At 39.7% G+C, this 24,833-nt stretch overlaps 1 protein-coding gene across 2 annotated transcripts; it reads left to right on the top strand.

The window, feature by feature from the left end:
• The first annotated feature begins 21,242 nt into the window (after positions 1-21,242).
• On the top strand, positions 21,243-24,833 carry LOC104437431 (protein DETOXIFICATION 16). 2 transcript variants are annotated; one of them, XM_010050369.3, is made up of 8 exons: positions 21,243-21,655; positions 22,344-22,888; positions 23,197-23,283; positions 23,393-23,449; positions 23,547-23,785; positions 23,964-24,082; positions 24,185-24,271; positions 24,364-24,833. In XM_010050369.3, exons 1-8 carry the CDS (start codon positions 21,377-21,379, stop codon positions 24,424-24,426), a joined length of 1,476 nt encoding a protein of 491 aa, XP_010048671.2. In that variant the 5' UTR covers positions 21,243-21,376; the 3' UTR covers positions 24,427-24,833. The 2 variants fall into 2 exon arrangements, with proteins under 2 accessions (XP_010048671.2, XP_039164154.1); XM_039308220.1 differs by having other exon boundaries at positions 21,528-21,655; positions 22,326-22,888.

Here is a 24,833-nt window from a genome sequence, read left to right as displayed (position 1 = left end):
TCATGCATATTTAAATTTCTATTTCGCTCACGGGGGTCCTATCCCGAGGCATGATAATAAAACCATGTAATATAATTTGCTCGACTTGTATCGAGTCTTTCTTTTCCGCATCACTTTCAAGTCATTTCAATTTCTTGGATGTTTGTTTACGACACCACTTTTCAATAATTTGAGTGTAAATTTCTTTTATAAATTATGTTAGGATTAGTCTAGACAATAAAAAAACCTACAAAAACATTTGCATGGACACTTAGTGGTTTCGTAAATATTATAATCGGTAATCAAGATTGTGTGGCATTTAGATAAATAACCTTCCAAGTTAGTGGTACTGCAAGGGCACTAATAGAAACATTGGCGTAAACAAGTCTCCGTTCCTAAAAATCTCTAGTTGCGTATATGACATCCTAGATTTTCAATCCTGTTTTCAATTGAATAAATCGGGCCTTTCATCGACGCGCCTATAGTGCTATTCTCATAGCCGATCACTCATGAGATAACTAGACTATCTAAGGAAGTCATAAAGAGATTTTAATGCAATAGACTTGAGGATTCGACCAGGAATCGGTTACTCGACCGGGTTCATCTACAGAGATCATTAAAGCATAGTTAAAAATTAATTAGATATCAGAGATAGGTCGGTTCGATCGAGATATGTGATTAAACGTGGGAGATTCCACTAAATTGCAAAATTCTCATCGATCGGCACTAGACTAATTTTTCTATCGTTTTAGTACCTTGTGTGTCTACATTTGAAACCTCGATATTTTCACAACCACTGAGAGTCGCCAATGTGTCGAAGGGGTTCATTGTGACTCGATGAAAATCGACCACGGGTCATTTGCACTAAAAATTTCTAAAAGCTACTCGGTAGCCTAAGTCAAGCTAAAATCGCACCGGATTGAAATTAACTGAATTTGAATTCAATTTCAGAAATTGGAAGTTCTATCATGTCATGGGTTATTTGAGGAATGTCGATTCAGCCTCCAAAGATTTTTCTGCAAACCGAGACTTTTTGAGAAAAAGTCGAGATAGGGTCGTTTTTGTCTAGAAAATGTTGGGGATCATTTTTATCGCGTAATTGGAATGCAAGTGGGATCAATTGATGGAGAAAATATCAATTTGATCGAGGACTTGATATTGGAATTTATGGAGACCAAATTGAGTTGATTTAAGAAGCATTTGGTGACCAATTGAAGCAAAATCATCCAAAATTCGTAACACCCATGGACCCAACATTTTGGACTGCTTTAAGCTTCTAGAAAGGGCCTAATAGGCTGGAAATGTGGCTGAGGATTCTAGCTAGTGTGGTGGGCCAAGATTAGGAGACAAAGAGATGAGATAGAAGACCAAGTAGGCCCTCCTAGTCTCCTCTCTTCTCCTCTCTCCCCCAAACCGGTCAATAACCCCTCTTTCCCCTCCATTGTTCCTTGAAAGCTTCAACAACTTCTAGAGAAGAAGCTATGGAGACCTCGTTGTTGCCTAGATGGCCATTCGCACCACCACCCCGCCCATCGCGCGCCTGCCAGCCCGCGACCATCCAACCTCGTTCCATCCTCATGCGCCCATGTCCCTATTCCCGATCGCTGCCTCAGGCCATGACCGAGTCGTCCAGCCACCATGTGCCATCGCTAGAGCCGTCGTTGGAGCTCGAAGCCACTCGCCTGGAGCTGTGGCTAGCCCCGCTACCTATTTCGGCCCCAACCAGCCCTTCTCGACCCCAAGGTCAGCCTCGAATAGAAGCCGAGTTCAAAGGGTTTCCTGCACTATTTAGGCCCGTTTCGGTGCTTTCCTGACCCTAGTTGGCAAGCCCACTTTGGAGTTTCTTGCCCCTCGCTGCATCCCCGTCAGTTTGATCTGAGCGGATCGTTGAATAAGTGAGTTTAACTCATTAATCCTTGCTTAGTAATTTAATGACACTTACAAGTTGTTTAGTTTAAATTAAGTACAAATTAGGTGGATGGAAAAATTAGATTAGTAATTTAATTAATTGTGATTGCATATTAAGTGGGTAGAGTAGTGTAGTTAAAGCCTAAACAAGCTCTAGTTTTTATTTAGACAGGTTCGAGATTTTTCCTAACCCGTCTCGGCTTTTAATTAGGCTTTACGGGCTTAAGTTACTATTTTTGGCATTTATTAATTATTTTTCATAATTATTTAATTATTTATTTATTTTTCGAAAATTAAACCGGAATAGTCGGTAACCGGAATTTTATGCCGATTCCATTGGTGTGATATGTTTATTTAAGTGAGTTCTAATTTGTGCTTATTTATGTGATTTGTGATTTTAGGAATTTATTCCTAAATTTATTTAATTTCAATAACTGTTTGGAAAATAACCGAGCGTCGGTTTACAATGCCAAAAATATTTTGGTGGACCATATAAATGGTGGGATTTATGGAATGTGATTATATTGTATTTTGTCTACGTCGACCGTGTACCCACATACGATTATTTTTATCGGGTAAGATAGAAATGGTGAATTTGTTAGATAGTCAGGATTGTATACTATATCAACCTATGAGCTCTGCTATGTTAGCTTTGGGTGAGCAGTATACCGGTATACTATATTAGCCTAAGGGCCATGATATATCAGCTTTGGGTAAGTAGTATACCTTATCAGCTTTGGGCGAACTATACTATCTATCTTCATCTTTGGGTGGCGGTCCTAATTTGATAGGATATTATAGATAGTACCGATTAGGTTGACCGAGAAGTGGTCATGATGACATGTAATTGACCGAGTCGATAGATCAATGGTTCGATCTGATTTGATTAGATAGTATGGTTTGTCGGTACTTATTAAATAAAGCGACTGCGGGGAAGAAGTGGAGGCCAAGATAAGTCATTTCACTCGTGATTGTGCTTAGGTAGCCCTTTGGGTGTATTTTCTTCATAATCAAGGCTTAAGGAGTAGAACTCATTGAGACATCATCTCAACCCGTTATGGGATAACCATTTTCAGATCCATAGTAGCCGCTCCTCCCGAGCATTTTGGTCAACCAAAGAAGATCATGGAACAAAAGTACCACATTCCGATTCATGGGCATCCTGAGGGACTGCAACACAAAGTGGTGAAAACCATAGTGTGGGTTGATGCGAGTCTACCCAAAAAGGTGCCCCATCAATACAGGGCATGGTATCACCTATATTATAATGGGCAGAAAGAGGGCCCCGTGCTGGAATGTGAGATACCTCTGTATGTGATGGAGGTTGCTTTTGGAAAGGGCACTATAGTCCCTCCAAGTGGTTTGGTTACAGACTCGGTGGACCCTGCCCTCAAAGAACCAAACTCCCTAGTGTATTCAGCAATAGACTCCAGCTGGAGTGTGGAGGGAGATCATGAGAAGGATGAGGAGCCATAGTTTGTTAAATCCCCCTGTCTTGCAAACTTTGAGATTGTAGTGGCTTGTATTGTAGATATGACTTGGGTTGTTATATGTATATATATAAGTGTGGTTGTTCTTTCAGTTTAAATTTATGGCCCTACTTTTCCATCCCATTGTGTTATTGTTTGGGGATTTTTATTCGTTTCCGCATGCGTATTAAAATGAATGGGTTGGAGATGGGTTATGGGACATCGCTATTAATCGACCAAGCTGAGATGGGTATATACTTGGAGGATCTGGACGTGACATCCCTGTTTAGTGGTATTAGAGCATGGTCATTATAAATTAGAGTGATAAGGTGCAATGGTCTATGGGATAGTTTGTAGGATCGGCCTTTAAATTCATACTGGTGCATGTTTGTGATAGTTGATTGGTAGAATTGTTTATTGTTATCGCTCGACTTCTAAATTTGGTGTGAATTGGAAGTCAGGTTTCAGTAGAAAGCTGAGCCATGAGCGATCAGGAGCAAATGACTCCTAGTAGGTGATTTGTTAGGCCTACAGCTCGGGTAGGCCGCCAACAAGGGTTGATACTCGAGGGGTTGTTGTAAAGTGCAAGCGTAGGCTAGCGCGAGTGGAGTAGCGCCACCTCCAGTTAGTGCTGAGGTAGCAACCCTTGGCGATCTAGGAACTATCGGGACCACGCAGGCCTTGGATGCGATGAGAGAAATGATGGGGCGGCATGCCTACAATCAAGCTGATGCCTTCACTGTCGCTGTTACAGCCGCCGCTCAAGCTATCATTACTGCTACCGTTGCTGCCATTGCTAAGGCCACAACCATTACCGAACCTATCGCCCTTTGTCGTTGCTTTTGCGAGGTTCCACCGGGAATGTGGCCGCAAAGAGGCCAATCCACAAGTTGGTGGAACAATTTCTAAAGCTGAACCCGCCTAGGTTCACGGATACTGGAGATCCGGAGACTGCCTCTCTTTAGATTCAGGATATGGATAAGGTGTTTGCACTTCTGAAGTGCAATGAAGAGGAGAAAGTGGTTCTGGTAGTGTATCAACTGCAAGGTAACACAAACATTTAGTTGAGAGCCAACAAAGAGACAGTGTTTCCAGAAGGTGTGGTCCCTGCTGTGGGACGTCTTCCTCAGAGCATTCAATGAGAAGTATTTTTCGGGGGGTGCCCGAGAATAGAAAATGGAGAAGTTCCAGCTTCTCCACCAAGGGAACATGACCGTTGACCAGTATGAGGTCAAATTCACTGAGCTCTCTCAATACGCCCCGAGATTAATCGAAGACCCTGAAGATAAGGCACGGATATTCAAGAATAGCCTTTGGCATGAGTTGAAGTAGCCGCTGGTGCCATTTGATTTGAAGGATTACCCTGAGGTATAAATCGAGCCTAGCTGCTGGAGAGAAGCCTGAATGAGCAAGCCACCTCGTCTGGATCGAGGTTTAACTTGAATAGGGATGCAATCCGCCATGGGAAGAAGCCCATAACCGGGAGGAAGATTATAAGTCTCGCCTGCGGGAAGGGTGGAGTTGACAAGTTAGGGCCAAATATGAATGATTTGTGTCGCTTTTGTGGAAGGCGACATGGTACAGCTCTGTGCCCTCAAAGACCAAGTGTTTGTTTTGGATGTGGCCAATAGGGCCACATGGTCAGGGATTGTCCTAGGAGGCCAAGAGGACAACCATAGTTACTTGCCGCCGCCCTTGTTAGGACCGATCATAGGGTATACGCCTCAGAACGCACAACAGGGTGGACAGCCAAGACCCTCAGCTCAGGGAACAGTTTATGCTATCACTAGAGGTCAGGCAAAGGACGCGCCTAACTGGATCACAGGTATGGTTTCACTGAACAACCATCCTACTTATGCTTTGTTCAACCCCGGCGCAACTTATTCCTTTATTGCCGAGCAATTTGTTAAGTTGATAGGATTAAGTCCTGAGTTGCTAGAGTTTGTGGTTAGCATATCTACACCGTTAAAGGATAAGGTGTTGTCTGCATTGGGTTGTTCTGGTTGCAAGTTAGCGATTGGTGAGTGAGAGGGGAAAATAGACTTGTTAGTCCTAGCCTTGTATGACTTTGATTTGATAATTGGCATGGACTAGCTCACCAAGCAATGAGCTAAAATAGACTGCTATCACAAAGCAATTCAGTTTAACCCGTTAGAGAGTGAGAGCTTCAAGTTTGTTAGGAACCGAGGAGGATCCTCGATTTCCCTAATCTCGTCGCAAGAGGCAACCCGTTTGTTAGACGGGGGTTGTCAAGGTTACCTAGCGGCTGTCGTGGATATGACAATTGAGGAGCTAAAGATTGAAGATATTTCGGTTGTGCAAGAATTTCTAGATGTATTCCTGAAGGAATTGCTAAGATTGCTGCTAAAGAGAGAGATCGAGTTCGTGATTGAGTTAGCACTCGGGACAGAGCCAATCTCTAAGGTTCCATACTGGATGGCGCTATCTGAGTTGAAGGAACTGAAGGTGCAGATGCAAGAGTTGTTGGATAATGAATTCATATGTCCTAGTGCATCACCTTGGGGAGCATCTGTTTTATTTGTAAAGAAGAAGGATGGTTCATTGCGTTTGTGCATCGACTATCGCCAAGTCAATTAGGTGACAATCAAGAACAAGTATCCACTCTCGAGGATCGATGACTTGTTTGATCAGTTACAAGGAACGTCGATATTTTCAAAAATCGACTTGAGGACAGGATATCATTAACTAAGGATCAGGAAAGAGGACATTCCAAAATCAGCATTTCATACTCGATATGGTCATTACGAGTTCACTGTAATGCCGTTCGGGAAGACAAATGCTCCAGCTGCTTTCATGGATCTGATGAACCAAGTATTCAAGGAATATCTGGATCAATTTGTGATCGTGTTCATCGATGATAGTTTGGTTTATTAGAGAAGTGCTAAGGAGCACGAGAATCATCTGATATTAGTGCTCCAAACTTTGAGAATTCACCAGTTGTATGCTAAGTTTGGCAAATGCGAGTTTTGGTTGACTCGTGTTGCTTTCCTAGGTCACGTGATTTTAGGTGAAGGAATCTTCGTGGACCCGTCCAAGATCAAAGTAATGATCAACTGGCCAAGACTGACTACAGTGACAGAGATCATAAGTTTTCTGGGTTTGGGAGGTTACTACAGATGGTTCGTGGAAAGGTTTTCAACATTAGCATTGCTATTGACTCAATTCCTAAAGAAAGAAGAAAAGTTTGTGTGGACAGACAAGTGCAAACGTAGTTTCCAAGAGCTAAAGGAAAAGTTAACTACCACACCTATGTTGACAATTTTATCTTGTCCTGGAGGGTATGAGATCTATAGTGATGCATTGTTTAGAGGACTAGGTTGCATGCTAATGTAATATGGTAAGGTTGCTACATATGCCTCCCGCCAATTGAGACCTCATGAACAGAACTACCCGACACATGACTTAGAACTCACAGCAATCATATTCACGTTGAAGATTTCGAGACATTATTTGTGTGGGGAAAGATTCCAGATCTTCACTAACCATTAGAGTCTCAAGTACCTATTTTCCCAAAAGGAGTTGAACATGAGACAGCGCCGATGGATGAAACTTTTGAATGATTACAATTGTGATATATTATATCACCAAGGAAAGGCGAATAAGGTCGCTGACGCTTTGAGCCGAAAGTCTTCAATTGCTCATTTGTTAGTTAAGGAGTGGAATCTACTCGAGCAAGCTCGCGATTCGGTTTTCAAATTTGAGGTAGGCCACCTTTCTCATCTTATGACCATCCTCAGAATTGAGCCAGATGTGCAAATTTGGATCAAATTACTTCAGCCAACAGACCCGGATATTCAGAAAAATTTTGCAAGAGGATATCGAAGAGAGAAAGGTTGACTTTCAAGTTTCTGATGATGGAACGCTAAAGTTCTGAGGAAGATTGGTTGTACTCGACAATGCGAAGCTTAGAGAGGATATTTTATCATAAACTCATCGTAGCAGTTACAGCATTTACCCTGGCAGTACAAAGATGTATCAGAATCTCTGTCATCACTATTGGTGGTCTGGTATGAAGGCAGACATCGCCAAGCATGTCGCCAAGTGTCTAACGTGTTAGCAGGTCAAAGCTCAACATTTTAAGCTGGGAGGACTTATGCAACCTCTCAAGATCCCAGAGTGGAAGTGGGAGCATATCACGATGGACTTCATGACAGGATTACCAAGGAGTCAGAGAGGTAACGATTCTATTTAGGTAGTAATCGATATGTTGACAAGATCGGCTCACTTTATTGCAGTGCGAAAGGATCTTGACTTGAATAGGCACACTGAGTTATACGTGCACCATATAGTTCGACTGCATGAAGTGCCGATTATGATAACCTCAGATAGAGACCTGAGATTCACAGCTCCTTTTTAAAAGAGCTTGCAGAGTGCTTTAAGTACAAAGCTGCAGTATAGTACGGCATACCATCCTTAGACGGATAGCCAGTCTGAGAGGACAATTTAAACCCTCGAAGACATGCTGTGAGCTTGTGTACTAGATTTCAAAGGAAGCTGGAAGGAACAACTTCATCTCGTGGAATTTGCCTACAACAACAGTTATCAGCAGAGCATCCATATGGCTCCTTTTGAAACATTGTATGGCAAAGTGTGCAGAACAACCGTGTATTGGGATGAAGTCGGGAAGAGAAAGATTATAGGCCCAAAGTTGGTTTAGCAATTAGTGGATGTAGTCACAGTAATCATAAACATATTAAAGACTACTTAGAGTTGCTAGAAAATCTACGCTAATAAGCGTCAAAGGCTTTTAGAATTTCAAGTTGGTGACCACGTTTTTCTGAGATTGGCACAAGGGCACAACGTCTTTCACGTGTCAATGTTGAGGAAGTATGAACTTGATCCAACCCACGTGCTTAATTTCAAGGAATTGGATGTGGATGACTGAGTGTCATACATTGAAAGCCCATTGGTCAAAGTGGTCTAGCAACACCACGACACTAAATGAGCAACCCAGGAGAGAGAAAAGTCGATGAGACATTTGTACCCCCACCTTTTTGTTTAAAAGTGTGTAAAGATTTAAATTTCGAGGACGAAATTTTTATAAGAGTTGTGACATCTTGGATTTTCAATCCGGCTTTCAATTGAATAAATCGAGCCTTTCATCGACGCGCCTATAACGTTATTTTCAAAGCTGATCACTTATGAGATAACTAGACTATCTAAGGAAGTCATAAAGAGATTTTAATGCAATAGACTTGAGGATTCGACAAGGAATCGGCTACTTGACTAGGTTTATCTGTAGAGATCATTATGGCATAGTTAAAAATCAAATAGAGACCAGAGATAGGTCGGTTCAATCGAGATATGTGGTTAAACGTGGGAGATTCCATTAAATTGTAAAATTTTCATCGATCGGCACTAGACTGATTTTTCTATCGTTTTGGTACCCTGTGTTCATATTTGAAACCTTGAGATTTTCATGACCACCGAGAGTCGCCAATGTGTCGAAGGGGTTTATTATGGCTTGAAGAAAATCGACCACAGGTCATTTGCACAAAAAAATTTTGAAAGTTACCCGGTAGCCTAGGTCATGCTAAAATCGCGTCGTATTGAAATTTACCACGAATTTGAATCCGATTTCAGAAATTGGAAGTTCTGTCATGTCACGGCTCATTTTAAGAATGTTGACTCAGCCTCCAAATATATTTTTTGCAAATCGAGACTTTTTGGGAAAAAGTCAAGGTAGGGTTGTTTTTGGCGGAATAGTGGGTAATTGTGCGTTGTCTTGGGCTGATTTGGTCCTCAAATACCCAGCCCACAATTATTCCTAATAATCCACCTTAATTCCCACTTATATAAATACCTAATTACACTTATTCACTTGGCCATAAAACTTTGTAATATAATTCAATGAAAATCCAACTTATAAAGTTCATGGCCAAAAACAGAATTTCCTTATGAATTTATCCTTTAATACAAATTCTTAATCACACATGGACATAGGATATATTTCCAACCAAATAATTGTCCATTAAATGCTCGGCCTTGATTAAATTATAATCTATTAGCCAATGACCATAACATAGTCCAATGGCGCTTCCATCACCTACTCATGGTATATCCATGGGTTGTTATGAAATTTTAGGATGCCCAAGGAAATTAGCAAAGTTGTGGAATAGCAAGGATGGTAAACAAATTTAGGGAAAGAATCGGTGGGATTTATCCGGCAATATGGACAGAATGGATGCTCACTCGGCCGAATATTGGGCGTTCATGTGCGAGGCAATACAAACAAGACAAGCCAAATGGAAATATTGAGCGAAAGGCCCATGATAGGCATGGGCTCTCCCAAGCCCATACCTCACGTGACGTTGGGGTATTTCTAATAATTTTGCAAAATGGAGTCACCACTAGCTTATTGGGGTCGATTAGAAACCAAATGAGGCAGGGGAATGTACCTCACTTCCTACACAACTAGATAATCTAGGGTTTGGGACTTGATTACACTAATTGACCAATTAGTACCATTTTGGTACCTAATCTTGTTCATTTTAGAAGAATAGATTTTTGTCAAGCAGTTTGGATTGATTTTATACCTATCCACTAACATGTGAGGTGATCATACAGGTGCGCAATCATTATAGTAACAATCATAGCTGCCAAAATCATAATTGCAGTAAAATTGAGGATGTGCAATTAAACATAATTAACTATGCAAATTAAAGAAGCAATAAATCAATGTGCAAGCAAATAAATGTCTAATTACACTAAGAAAGCAAGACATGTCAATTTCTAAACAAACCCTGCAGTTTTTTTAATTTTCGAAATATTTAATTTTAAAATAAATATTTTATTTTTTCATTTTTCATTTTTTAATATATTATTTTAATATTATAGAATTATAATATATTAAAAAAGACCCGAGTCAAATCCCCGGGTTGAAGTCCGACCCGGTTCGTTGAAAAGACGGCCCAAGCTTGGACCGGATTGAGCCAAACGGCTTGAACCCTGGACCGGACTGGGCCATGCCACCCAGGCCAGTGGAAACCTAGCCAAGCTGGGCTTGATGTACAGGCCCAGTAAGATACTTAGGCGCGATATCTAAAATTTTCAAATTGACGAGATCGCAAGAGCTCCCAAATCAATCAAACTATTAATGGTCTTAGCAATTTATTATTATTATTTTTTCCCTCGGTTCTCTCTCTCTCTCTCTCTCTCTCTCTCTCTCTCTCTCTCTCTCTCATGCTATACAAGCCCATTTGTTCTCATTTTCTCACGTAACTAATCTCTTTAGACCTCCAACCATCCATGTGCATTTGGAGAACAAGACAAGAACCGAAAATGGAAGCAATTCTCACCCATGTGCATCTGCAGACAAAGTTGGAATAGCCGTGATGTTGGCTGGTCCCAAAGGGCTAGGAATTGCAGGAGACTAGGCTGGAGAATCAAGTAGGAAATTGTGTTAAATTATCTCTCGAGTTTGAGTGTTTGCAAAACGCACGATTTGCTTGGATGTTTTTGGTCAATAGAAAAACTTTGCTGGACTCTTGAAGATTTACAAAAGATGGGAAAAAAAAAGGAGCAAAGTTTCTTCTTTGCTACAGAAGCCTATGGAATCCGAAAAAAGCAATCAAATTGTGGGGCCCAGAGTCAATACTTTGACTTTGGGCACACACGTATAAAGACCCTTTGGCATGAAGATGAAGTCCTCTGCACGCATGGAACCAAAATGTGGTGGGCCCAGGTTAAACTTTGACCTGGGCACACATATAAAAACAAAAATATTTGCAAGTCTTCTTTTCCTTCCATAAGAAGCCACCAAAGCTCTATGTAGAAGAAAGTTGCACATCCACACCGCATGTCCACGCTAAGAGAAGAGTTGCACGAAAGAAAGAAAAGGAAGCCGGAGATCTTTTCTTTTTGGCGTACAACTTGAACGCATGATTTTTTTTTTTTTTGTCGTGAGTTTATGTCTAAGTGAGATGTTTATTTATAAACACTTTGGGTTTAGGGTTAAATCTAGGTGTGGGAAACACTCGAGCGCATGAGCGATTGTAAACTCTATTTCTTCTTCGGATTATTTGCTGCTTGCTCTCCCCCATAAACGTAGGTACTGATACTTGGACCAAACCACATAAATTTCTGGTGTCATTATTATTTCCCGTTTATTTCTCTAGTGATTTTGCATTGACATAAATTGCGAGATCTTGTCGCGTATTATATTCCAACAATTGGTATCAGAGCTTGGGGTTGGATTCCTTGATTGTGATTTGGAGCTTTTGCTTGTTTGATTATTATCTGGAAATTCTGTCATTGCATTTCTGAGAGGAAATCTGAAATTGAGAAGTTTAACGGGAGCAACAACTTTGTGTTATGGAGCATCAAGATGCGGGCATTACTGACAACCCAAGATTTGGCAAGGCACTGGATGGTGAAGATGAGTTGCCTATTATAATGAAAGCCTCAAAAAGGGTAAAGCTCATGGAAAGAACAAAGAGCACAATTCTTTTAAATTTGTCGGATGAGGTTTTAATAGAGGTTGCTGAGGAGAAGGATGCCGCAGCGTTATAGACAAAACTTAAAGCACTCTATGTGAAGAAAGGTTTGAATAATCACTTGTGCATGTTGAAGAAGATGTTTCAATTTAGATATACTGAAGGTACGTCTATCAAAACTCACCTAGATGAATTTAATAAACTTATGATGGATCTGAAAAACGTCGGTAAGATACTTGATGATGAAGAACAGGGCATGATATTGTTAGCCTCTTTACTAGAGTTATTGAAGCACTTTATTGATTCACTGTTGCAGGGGCGTACTACAATTACCTCGGAAGAGGTAAAGTCCGCCTTATTCTCTAAGGAGTGGCAAAGAAAGTTGCAAGATGACGGTCTGGTGCAAAGAGTAGTGCAAGCACTGACAATTCAGGATAGAGAACAACATCAAGGGCTTAGTAGCAGCAGAGGTAAAAGCAGATCAAAATCACGCCATAAAAAGTCCAAGGGATGCTTTGAGTGTCGTGAGGACATCATGAGAGATTGTCCAAAGAAAGCAGAGGAATAAAGCTGATAGGTAGAATGCCAGAAGCAGTGTGGCGAATGTTGCCGAATGAAGCTATAATGATGCAGAATATATCTTATGTATGACTACTACTTCGTCAGGAGACAAATGAGTGCTAGATTCGGGGTGTTCTTATCATATGACACCTTATAAGAACTGGTTTACTACTTACTAGACTACGGATGGTGGTGGAGTTCTTTTGGGGAATAATGCAGTCTGGAAGGCTGTGGAGATATGGACAATTCGGATCCAAATGCACAATGGGGTAGTGTGCACATTGACAGATGTGAGGCATGTACCATAGCTCAAGAAGAATCTTATTTCTCTAGGGACACTCGACGACATCAGATGTAGGTACACCACTAAAGGTGGAGTACTAAAGATCTCTTGAGGTACCATGGCAATGATGAAGGAGAGAAAGTGAACACTCTCTATCATCTACTAGGAGAGACCATGATCGGAACCGCTGCAGTCTCATCAGGTGAGTTAAACTCTAACTTGACTCAATTATGGCATATGTGTTTGGGGCATATGAGTGAGTCAGGTATGACGATGCTGAGTGAAATGGGGTTGTTGAAGAGTCAGAAGACAGGGAAGCTGGACTTATGTGAACACTGCATCTTTGGGAAGCAGCACTAATTTAAGTTTACTATAGCTATTCATTCAACCAAATGATCAGTTGAATATATTCATTCAAATGTCCGGGGCCCGTCTTCGGTTCCTTCGAAAGGAGGTGTCCGATATATATTGACATTTATCAACAATTATTCGAGGAAAGTATGGGTATACTTTCTGAAGCATAAATATGATGTGTTCAATCGGTTCAAGAAATTTAAGGCATTGATTAAGAAGCAGTCAGATAAACAAATCAAATGCCTGAGAACCGATAATGGCATTGAGTTTTGTAGTAAAGATTTTACTGAGTTCTGCAAAAAAAAAAAAAAAAAGGTTTGTAAGACACTGCACAATACCTAGGACACCGCAGCAGAATGGCGTGGCAGAACAGAAGAACAAAACTTTGCTTGAGTGAACTCGATGCATGCTTTCGCATGCAAGACTTAGTAAGGAATTTTGAGCCGAAGTAGTGAATATGGCATGTTACCTGGTTAATCGATTTTCATCATTTGCTATTGAGTGGAAGACTCCTAAGGAAGTATGGTCGATGAAACATGTTGATTACTCCAGATTACGTATATTTGGATGTCCTGCATACGCTCATGTGAGTGATGGTAAGCTTGAGCCGAGGGTGAAGAAGTGCATATTTTTGGGTTATGCACATGGGGTGAAAGGGTACCGGCTGTGGTGCACCAATCCCAGATCACCCAATTTTCTAATCAGCAGAGATGTGATTTTCAATGAAACTATAATGCTTCAATAGAAGATGTATGAGACACAACCAGCAGAGAAGACAAATCATGATGTCATTAGTGAGGTGGAGCTTCAGGTGGAGACTTTGGAGACCTCAAAGGTAACAGAAGTTAAGATTGCAGATGAATCCGCAGTTCTTGAAATCGGTGATAGTGAACAATCAGCAAAATCGCAACACACTATAGCCATAGAAAGATAGAGAAGGCAAATTAAATCACCAATATGTTATGGTTATACAGATATTACTTATGCATTGATTGTAGATAATGAGGTGGAGAAAGATGAGCCTTCATCTTACTCTGAGGCGATGGCTAGTTCAAAGTCATCGCGGTGGCTAGAGGCTATGAGTGAAGAGATGGAATCACTCCATCGAAATCATACATGGGAACTGGTCAAGTACCCAAGAGCCAAAAGATTGTCAGAAGTAAATGGGTCTTTAAATGGAAAGAGGGCATTCCCGGTGTCGAGGTAGCAAGGTATAAGGCAAGACTTGTGGCAAAGGGATATACACAGCGTAAAGGCATTAACTACAATGAGGTGTTCTCTCCTGTGGTAAGACATACTTCTATTCGTGTTTTACTTGTCTTAATTGCTTCACAAGATCTCGAGTTAGAGCAACTAGATGTAAAAACTATGTTTCTTCACGATGAGTTGGAGGAGTAGATTTACATGAGGCAACCAGAGGGATTTGCTATTTCAAGTAAAGAATATTATGTTTGCTTGTTGAAGAAATCTTTGTATGGGCTAAAACAATCTCCTAGGCAGTGGTATAAATGTTTTGATGCTTTCATAGTTAGTCAAGACTACACAAAAAGTCAGATGGATAACTGCGCATTTACTATAAGAGATTTGAGAATGATTCTTTGATTTATCTACTTTTATATGTTGATAATATGCTAATAGCAGCTAAAAAAATGTCTAATTTGATGTGCTGAAGAAGTAGTTAAATGCTGAATTTAAGATGAAAGATTTAGGTACTGCAAAGAAAATTTTGGTATGGAGATTTTGAATGATAGGATTGCAGGAGTTTTACGTCTATCTCAAAAGAAATAGATTAAGATGATTATGGCACGTTTTAATATGCAGTCGGCAAAATCTGCAAGTACACCTTTAGTGAAGCACTTTAAACTTTCAGATAAATTATCACCGTAGACTAAGAAGGAAGAGGAACATATGTCCCGTGTTCCTTATTCGAGTGTCGTGGGTAGTATTATATATGCTATGGTGTGCACTAGGCCTAATATTTCACAAGCTATGAGCGTGGTTAGTCGTTATATGAAGTGTCTTGGTAAAGCTCATTGGGAAGCTGTAAAATGGATCCTCAGATATTTGAAGGGACAACAAACGTGGGTATAGTGTACCAAAGTGACAGTAATGGAAGTAAGACCACTGGTTTTGTGAATTCATATCACGCCGGTGACTTAGATGATCACAGGTCTTTAGCATGGTATGTATTTACGCTAACGGGTGATGCAGTTAATTGGAAAGCGTTCTTACAAGATCACATTGCATTGTCTTCGACTAAGGCAAAGTACATAGCACTAACCTTTATAGTGAATGAGGCAATATGATTACGAAATTTGCTTTCGGACTTTGGGTTAGAATAGAAAAGTGTGGATATACACTGTGATAACCAAGGTGTGATATATTTGGCATATAATCCGGTTTATAATGAAGCATATCAACATCAGACACCACTTCATTCGAGATGTCTTAGCTAAGGGTAATGTTATTATCAAAAAAATTGCTACAGCAGATAACCCGGCAGATATGAGGACTAAATATGTTCCTTTGGCAAAGCTCAAGTAGTGTCTATGGAGAGTGAGCGCCCGTCGGGGCGTTAGGAGAGCGGCATGGATGATGAGCACTATAATTTGGCTTCAAACATCGAGCCAAGGTGGAGAATTATTAAATTATGTCTCGAGTTTGAGCGTTTGCAAAACGCGATTCGTTTGGATGTTTTCAGTCAACAAAAAAACTTCGCTAGACTCTTGAAAACTTACAAAAGGGAAAATATATATATATATATATATATATATATTAAAAAGGAGCAAAGTTTCTTCTTTGCTACATAAGCCTGCAGAATCTAAAAAAGGCAATCAGGTCGTGGGGCCTAGAATCAAAGTGTTGACTCTGGGCACACGCACGTAAGGACCCTTTAGCGTGAAGATGAAGTCCTCTGCACACGTGGAGCCAAAACGTGGTGGGCCTAGGTCAAAGTTTGACCTAGGCACATGTATAAAAACATAAATATTTGCAGGTCTTATTTTCCTTCCGTAAGAAGCCACCGAAGCTCGACATAGAAGAAAGCCGCACGTCCACGCCACATGTCCATGCCAAGAGAAGAGCTGCACTAAAGAAAGAAAATGAAGCCGAAGATCTTTTCTTTTAGCGTACAATTTGAACGGGAGATTTTTTTTTTTTTTTTTTTGTGCCGTGAGTTTATGTCCAAGTGAGTTGTTTATTTATAAACACTTTAGGTTTAAGATTAAGTCCCAGGTGTGGGAAACACTCGGCGTGACGATTGTGAAACTTTGATTCTTCGATTATAGTAGATTATTTTCTTTTGGCTCTCCCGTGGATATAGTGTACGATATCAAATTAAATCACATAAATTTCTAGTGTCTTTATTATTTCTCATTTATTTATCTGGTGATTTCGCGTTGACGTAAATTGCAAGATACTATCGTTTACGCGTATTATATTCCAAAAAATGGCAGACAAAAATTGCTGAAAAATTGCAGGGGGAATTGCAGCACGCAAAACTGTGAAGACATAAAGGGAACATGGGTGTTCGCCGTGACTCTTGATGCTGAATGAACGGCCTTTCCGGCTTGATTTAAGGAGCTGGATGGCTGCAATCTCTGCCGAGGGAAGCTTGATGGAAACTAAGCTTAGAATGGAGGGACACCAAGCAAGGACAAACTGCCGAAATTGCACCTTGAATGGGCGACTGCAATAGTACAAATCGAAGCCTGAATTCAGACGAAATGCAGCTACTTCTGTTGACCCTTTCAAAGGCCACTTGAGATGACAACATAGAGAGATATTCCGATGTATTTGCTGCAACTGAAGGAATGAAGGCTGAACTGGATCAAGAGAAATGCAGAGCTGAAAACTGCTGGCGGCAGGTGCTGATGAGAGATAGTGAGGTTAAAATTGAGCCCAAGATTCCAAGGCCCGTGAAAGCTAGAAGCCCGCCCATCTCTATTTCTCTCTCCTCTATCTCCCGTCTAACGTGAAACCCAAGAGCGCACGCGCGCGATGGAAGCAATTCAGCGCGAGGAGATATCCCCAGAATCTGCCGAGCTAGATTTTTGTAACTAATAGATCGTGATGCTTATATTTTTCTTTCCGAGAGTAAGGGACCACACTGGAACACTCCAAAACCGCTCGCATTCCAGCGGGGGAGAGAGAGAGGAGCCATTGGGAGAACATACACCTCAGAAACGAGCGACACAGCACCCCACAAAAAGAAAAAAAAAAAAAATCCTCCGGGCTCCACCACACCTTCCATATTATGGTGGAAAATAAGCAGTTAAACAATAAAATAAATAGAATGAAAAAATAAATCAAACATCAAATTTATGTGGTTTGGTCAGAGTGACCTACATCTATAAATAAAGCAATAAATATTTCAATTATATATGAAGTGATAAAATAGAAATCTAGAATCAAATTACTCAAACACCCTTTTATTTTCCGAGCCCTATTTACACTCATTAATTCACATAGTATTTAACCCATAGCCTAATAATTCCTCACAAAATAATAATTAAATCTCTTAAATGAATCTATAAATTTTACCACAAAATTTAATCGGCTTCAACATTAAAACTATGAGTGTAATTCCGCAAAGAAAATCATGAGAAAACCTCACCAAGCACTTGTAGAAGACGATCCATCACCAATTTTTCGTGACCACTAGAGCGACCCACGAGTACATATTTAATTGCATATGTACTCTACCCACAAAAAAGCAAAAGCCCTCGCAACCCACGCATTGAATATTCTGAAACAAAAATAGGAAATTTTTTCCTCCAGCGACTTGTGACTGACTTTCCTTTTAACAATCAAAGTCCACTATCATTTTGGATTCCAATGTTGAACAAGCAAGCATGATAACTATTTTATTTCCAGTCAAAACTATTTTTCTGTTTTTAAAAATAAATTTGGTACATAAATTTATTTGATAAAGTAATTTCAATTTTCTATTTCTAAAACAAAATTTTAGTTTGGAATAAAAATGAGAAGTAAATTTTTTTTTTATCTCTATTCCTGGAATAGTAATAAGAAATAAAATCTTTTCATTATTCACCCTCGCTACTAGTTGGCCGCCAACTTACTACTACCCATGGCTTGCGACCATCAGTCACCATCTGTCAGCCGCTAATCACTTGTCATTTTCGATCAGCTGCCATCGTTTGTTGGCCATCAGTTGCTACCCACCGTCCACTAGTAGCTGGCTGTCATCCGTTGATCACCGTCACCATTCACTACTGTTGCCATTCATCACCACCATTTAAGAGAGGGAAATTTTGTGTTGTTATCATGCAAATTTCTATTATGGGAACAAAAAAAAAATTATCGTTATCAAATACATATTTTTACTCAAAAATTTGTCCAAGAAATAGAAATAGAAAAATCAATTTTTGGAACAAAAACTAATTATTGAAATATAACAGTTATCATTCATGCTAGAATTTCATGGTAGACATTCACAAATATTGAACTTTCAGACCTTCCTTTAATTCATCTCTAGTCGAGCTTCATTCACGGGCTCAAAATCAAGATATATTTTAACAATCTCCATATTGACTTAACAATTGAACCAAGTCACACTAGTGTCGTTGAACATATGAATTTTACTATTGTTGGGATGCACATAAGAGTTATATCAAAGAAGTCTTATATTGAAAAATTGGTGTGGTGTATAGCAAGTAATATATCCTAGTTGGCCCATAAATTATTGACTCAAATTTTTTAGTGAAAGTAAGTCCAACTGGATATGTTAACAAATTCAAACATAGGTCATCTCTTGGAGATCTCTCTAGGTGTAGGTATTGGACTTTTGTTACGAGCTTTCAACATACTACTCTCCCACAATCCCTCATGGGCTCAATTGCCACAAATATCTTTCAAGTTCAAACCTCACTTGAACTTCACCATTACCGCACTCCACTCCACCTTTAATTGCTTCATAAGGATTTTCCGAGACAACCTCATTTATCATAAATGAAAGCAAAACTATTGTTGCATCCATATTTGTGAGGAGATCCGACACACATCTTAGTAACCATTGGCTTTATAGGCTCCAACTAACTATAAGCACTATGTCAACTACTTTACTAATACGCGTTACCTCAATAGTTTCTCATTGCACCTCCACTTTGAACTAAACACCATCTAGATTTGCATTAACATTGCTATAATTAGCCTTATCCATAAATACTAGAGATTTGTCAAATGTAATTTTTTTGTTGATAATAAGTGAATTTAATTTCGGGCACTATAACTGATAAACCCGCTCACCTTATACGTAGCCTAAGAACATGCACTTTCTTAACCTCCTATCGAGTTTACCATCACTCACTTGAAAATATTATGGGTAACCAAACATTCTAAGAACATACAAACTATGACATTACCTAACTAAACCTCTTTGAGAGTCCAACATATAATCGCAATGGATGAGGATCTATTTACTAGCTAGCTTGTTGTGCTGTGTATCTGATAGATATCCTCTACCTCTATTAGCATTATAAAGCATTTTATGGACCCCCTCTAATAACAATGTGCTCATCAACTCTACAACATGTCATGATTCATTGGCATTGGTACAATGTCTCACCATACCTTCCTTTATGCAAAATTCGTTTTATAGTTTCATGTAGAACTCCATACTATTGTTGGGCTACATATGATTGATCATCTTCCTTGTTTCCTTTTCAATCAAATATCTCAATTGCTTGATCTTGACAATAGCATCATATTTGTGCCTAAGCATAAACATCCATGTCCTCTTGGAGTAGTCATCCACAAACATTAGCACAAATATAACACTCTTCCTTAAGGGAAATCATGATAGCCTATGAACATCCAAATGAATCAACTTCGCAATCTCTGTGATTTCTCTAATAATTTTTTTAAATTGCACTTTCAATTGTTTGTTTAAGTATAGCATTTGATGTCTTTGCAGCGAAATCTATTACTATCTCGTTTTGAAGCTCATACAAGTCATTGTGCTTGATTTTTTTTTTTTTTCATTATCATGAAAGCACATCGAACAACCTTCTAAAGTATATTGATACCTAATTGATTCCAAAGCACTTAAAAGAACTTGATTTTTTTTCATTATCACCAAAGCATATCGAACAATTTTTGAATTATATCGATACTTGGATTGAATCCAAAGCAAAGTTATTCTTCAACTCTAGAACATGCCTCACTCAAGTTTATGTCTTCATAATACCATCATGCATTTTGATGCTAACATCACCAACACCCATCGAACTTAGTGTCGTTTCCCAACTGCACTTTACCATTATCCATGCATTGATAAATAGCAAATCAATTCCTATTTGGTCTAGCATTAAACAAACAATTAGAATCCTTAATCTATCCAATAAACGACAATTTTTTAGTGATAAACAAGACATAATCAACATTATCCAAATTATAGTCTGTTACAGTTGCAACATCATCTATAAACTAAACTCTAATTTTCTTACCATTCTCATTCTTTAGATTAACACAATCCCCTTTAAGATGTCCCCTCCAGCTACAACTTCTAGCAATGCGCATGAAACTTTAAAAATTCCTCATTGTAAACTCCCATGTCTCTTTGAAAAGAAAAATCCCATAATTTCACAACATTCTAGACTACTATTTTTACTTAATTTCACAACTTAACAACCCCTAGATTGAACCTAGAAACTCGTAATACACATGAATCCGGATTAAATGAACAAAAAGTACGACTCCTTTCCAGACACTATGGAACGGAGTTAATCCGTCTTGTCCTTGTCTCCGAAGCTTGTAGGCACGAATGCTCTTGCTTCTTTTTCTCCTTCCTTTCTTTCCATTTTCCTTCTTTCTTCTTTGTAATCGTGTCCTACTTTTCTACCGTTTTTCTAGCCCACCCTTGTTGACAAGCTTGTCGTTTTCTGTTTCTTTCTTAAACTCCAATGGTTACATTCAGTGTATCATTGATTGGAAAAACAAGAGAGTGATTGAAGATCGAATATTAAAGCTCGATATCTACGAGGACTTTCATATTCTAGTTCAAGCAAAATAAAAAGAAATGCTGATTTTCCAACTATATTTGTGAAAAGGACACAAGTTGTCTCATTCGCTGGGGTCTTCTGGTTGTCTCGGTTCACTTTAAATGCATTTAACATGTCAGAAGCTCTCACCCGTAGATTAAAGAGACGCTTGAGATATTTAATGCAAGGAATCTAACGCGACAAAGTCTGTCAAATTCTACTTCACCAAACATGCGAGAAGATAAGCATACGAGTTACTTGGTCGTTTTCTGCAGAGAGAATCTCTACGATATCTAAAAAGCTATTGCCCTGTTTTTTTTCCCTCTGCTTCCCTCACTCAGCCTAAAAGAAAAGAGGAAGCAATCAATGGATGTGGAAGAACAGAAACAGCATTTGGAGTCACTCCTGTTAGCGGTTCCCCAGGAGAAGGCGACATCCACATTGGGGAATGGATTCGAGAAAGACGAGATTTTCTCGGAAATGAAGCAGCAACTGTTATTGGCTGGCCCATTGGTATCGGTGAATCTGATGATATATTGTTTGCAGGTGATCTCGGTGATGTTCGTGGGTCATCTTGGAGAGCTAGCACTTTCCGGGGCTTCCATGGCCACGTCATTCGCTTCGGTGACTGGCTTTAGCATGTTGGTAAGACCCAACAATTCTTCCTCTTTTAATCTTGAGATAAACCGACTAAGAGATGAAAGACTTTAAGAATTGGAAAGTAGCATCATACTATGTCACTTCTATGAAAGTTTTCTTCCAGGATATTATTTATCTTGAAAGATGTATAGTGCCACTTCTATTATTGACATGATTATAGGAGTTCTCTTTCCTGTTGAATAAGCAGAGTTTAGCAATTGTTGGATCAATTAAGACTGCTTGCAGGCCTGCTTTCCAAGTACCTTGTATAGATTGCCCGTCTATTAACCTTAGCTCATTTTCAGATTATTGCAGTTTGACTAAGATTGATCTACTGAATATATTATCTCTCAATAAGCTCAGTGTGCTAAATGTGTGATTTTCTCCCTTCTAGCTAGATTTAGCTGCCAAGATTGGAAACTTAACGTTGGTGTTTGCCACAAATCAGCACAATTGTTAACTGCACTTAAAAAAAGATTGTTCGGGATCCTATTCCGAAAATGCAATAGATGAAAGAATTTCCTTGTTCAGATTCCTGAACCGGATATAAGTTGAGTGAAATATGGCCACACACTCCTAATGCTCCTAGCAGCCTCATTTGGGTTCCTAGGATATAGTGACAAATTTCTTGAATTTCATTGGGGACGTCTAATTTGCTCCAACCACCATCTTATAGATGCTTGGTCCATGACAGATAGGAATGGCAAGTGCATTGGATACATTTTGTGGTCAGTCTTATGGAGCTAAGCAATACCACATGCTTGGTATCCACAAGCAGAGGGCCATGATAGTTCTCCTATTGGCTAGCATTCCACTGGCTATCATTTGGGCCAACACTGGCCAAATCCTTCTATTCTTCAAGCAAGATCCTCAGATATCAGCGGAGGCAGGATCCTATGCTCGTTTCATGATTCCTAGCATTTTTGCGTATGCGCTCCTGCAGTGCCATGTCAGGTTTCTGCAGACGCAGAATAATGTTGTTCCAATGATGGTCAGTTCAGGAATCACCACATTCCTGCATATTTTCATATGTTGGTTTCTGGTGTTCAAGTCAGGACTCGGAAACAAAGGCGCTGCTATGGCAAATGCTATCTCGTACTGGATAAACGTGCTGTTACTGGCAATATATGTTAGAATTTCACCATCTTGCAAAAGAACTTGGACTGGTTTCTCCAAGGAGGCCTTTCATGGGATTCCTGAATTTCTGAAATTAGCAATTCCTTCTGCTGTCATGATCTGGTAATTCTCTAGCTTTTATGCTTCTCCTAGTTCACTTTTGGCATAAACTATATTTTAAAAGATAAAAAAACTTGCGGGACAGTATACGAAACAAATGATGGTCATAATTCTTTTTCAGAATCATCAATGGGCTGTCAACCTTTTTATTCTAGTTTATGTTCAGGATGTGATTTTTACGACTTCGAAGGGATACATTTTCTTATTAATTGGCTCTGACACTATTCCTTGTATAATATCGACATGGGTCTTCATGATTCTGTAGCTCGAAGCAATAATGATGTTTTTGTTTGGTTCTTTGCCTGCAACAGCTTCGAGATTTGGTCCTTTGAAATGATGGTCTTATTATCAGGACTTCTTCCCAACCCAAAACTCGAAACATCAGTCCTCTCAATCAGGTGCATCAGTACTTTGTCTCAACAAGAGGCAAAAAAAGTTGCTAACCTCTTGGCACCAGTTGTTATCATTTTTAAACAATGTGAACTTAGTATCCTGTGCTTGTTTCAGCCTGAATACCTGCTCCTTGGTTTTCATGATACCTCTAGGACTCAGTGGTTCAATAAGGTAATCTTAACTGGTTAACCTTTATTTAATTCAGTGGATCCTGCAGACGATGTAGCTATTCCACAGTCTCACCCTTTCTTGGCGTTATTGTTGGCAGCACGAGAGTTTCAAATGAATTGGGTGCTGGAAGACCACGACCAGCTCGTTTGGCAATTTATGTTTCCTTAATGATGGTTGCCATGGAAGGCTTGCTTGCTGGTACTCTCATGATCTTCTGTCGAAGGGCCTGGGGCTACCTCTATAGTACAGAAGAAGAAATAGTGAACTATGTGGGAGATATGTTGGTACTAATCGCAACTTCCCATCTTATCGATGGAATTCAGTCCGTGCTTTCAGGTATGCACGAAGTTTGCTTATAATTACAGTTTAATGGTGCACCTGACCTAATTTAACTTTAACAACTTATTCTGACAATAAGGGAGGGCAGATGGAGAATGTGTCAAATCTCAAATATGTTCAAGTTAAAGCCGATTTGTACTTCGACTTTTTTATGCTATATTTTACATTTTTTAAGGCATTGCAAGAGGATGTGGATGGCAAAAGATTGGAGCTGTCATCAATTTGGGTGCCTACTATTTGCTGGGTATTCCAGTGGCCGTATTCCTAGCTTTTGTCTGTCACTTTGGTGGAAAGGTATTTACCTTACCATTCTGCTGCAAAACGTCCTTTCCTTTCATCGTAACTGGTAGTCAATCCGATATTCCTATAATTGCTTTTCTTCTTATCGAGCTGTAGGGCCTCTGGACGGGGATTATAGTTGCACTCTTTGCGCAAGCATTGTTACTTGCGATCCTAACAGGATGTACCGACTGGGAGAAAGAGGTAAGTTACAGTGAATCGATAAATGGAACGTTTTTACCATGTAAAGTACTATCCGATATATGGTTGGTGCTTGACATTTGGCATTGTTGCAGGCAAAGAAAGCCACTGACAGAGTCCATAGCACCGTGAGGCCTGCCGCTGGATCTTTGTCATAAAGCTACGGTGAAGAAATATTGCCGTTGGAATCGGACGATAGACGAAAGACACTGCGGTTCCTGGCATTGAAACGTAGTGCGAATTGATGAAATAAGACGTACTTATCCTTCTGGGATCTCATGCTGCCGCCCATGAGGAAGAGCCACATGTGGAACTCCTGCCAAAAGTCAGAAACAAATGTCAAATCAAGTTTGACCTCAGAAATCCCTTTATGAGGATCTATGTCGCATTCTCAACCCTTCCGTAACATTTGTTTGACACACCAAGCAAAACTCTACGATCAGTTCGTACATACTTAATTGTCTTTTTTGTATCATTTTCTATCAAAGCTCTCAACTGTCTAATCATGACAATAGCATCATACTTGTGCCTAAGCATAATGATAGATAAGACATAATTAATATTA

Source organism: Eucalyptus grandis, chromosome 3, assembly GCF_016545825.1.
Source record: "Eucalyptus grandis isolate ANBG69807.140 chromosome 3, ASM1654582v1, whole genome shotgun sequence".
Lineage (NCBI taxonomy): Eukaryota > Viridiplantae > Streptophyta > Magnoliopsida > Myrtales > Myrtaceae > Eucalyptus > Eucalyptus grandis.
This window is presented reverse-complemented; position numbering and strand designations above follow the sequence as displayed.

Bases quoted from the DNA above. Each gene is read 5' to 3' on its own strand.
- LOC104437431 (XM_010050369.3), top strand. From the start codon at position 21,377: ATGGATGTGGAAGAACAGAAACAGCATTTGGAGTCACTCCTGTTAGCG. The intron at 23,284-23,392 runs GTGCATCAGTAC...TGCTTGTTTCAG, and splicing joins ACATCAGTCCTCTCAATCAG to CCTGAATACCTGCTCCTTGG. The intron at 23,450-23,546 runs GTAATCTTAACT...TATTGTTGGCAG, and splicing joins GGACTCAGTGGTTCAATAAG to CACGAGAGTTTCAAATGAAT.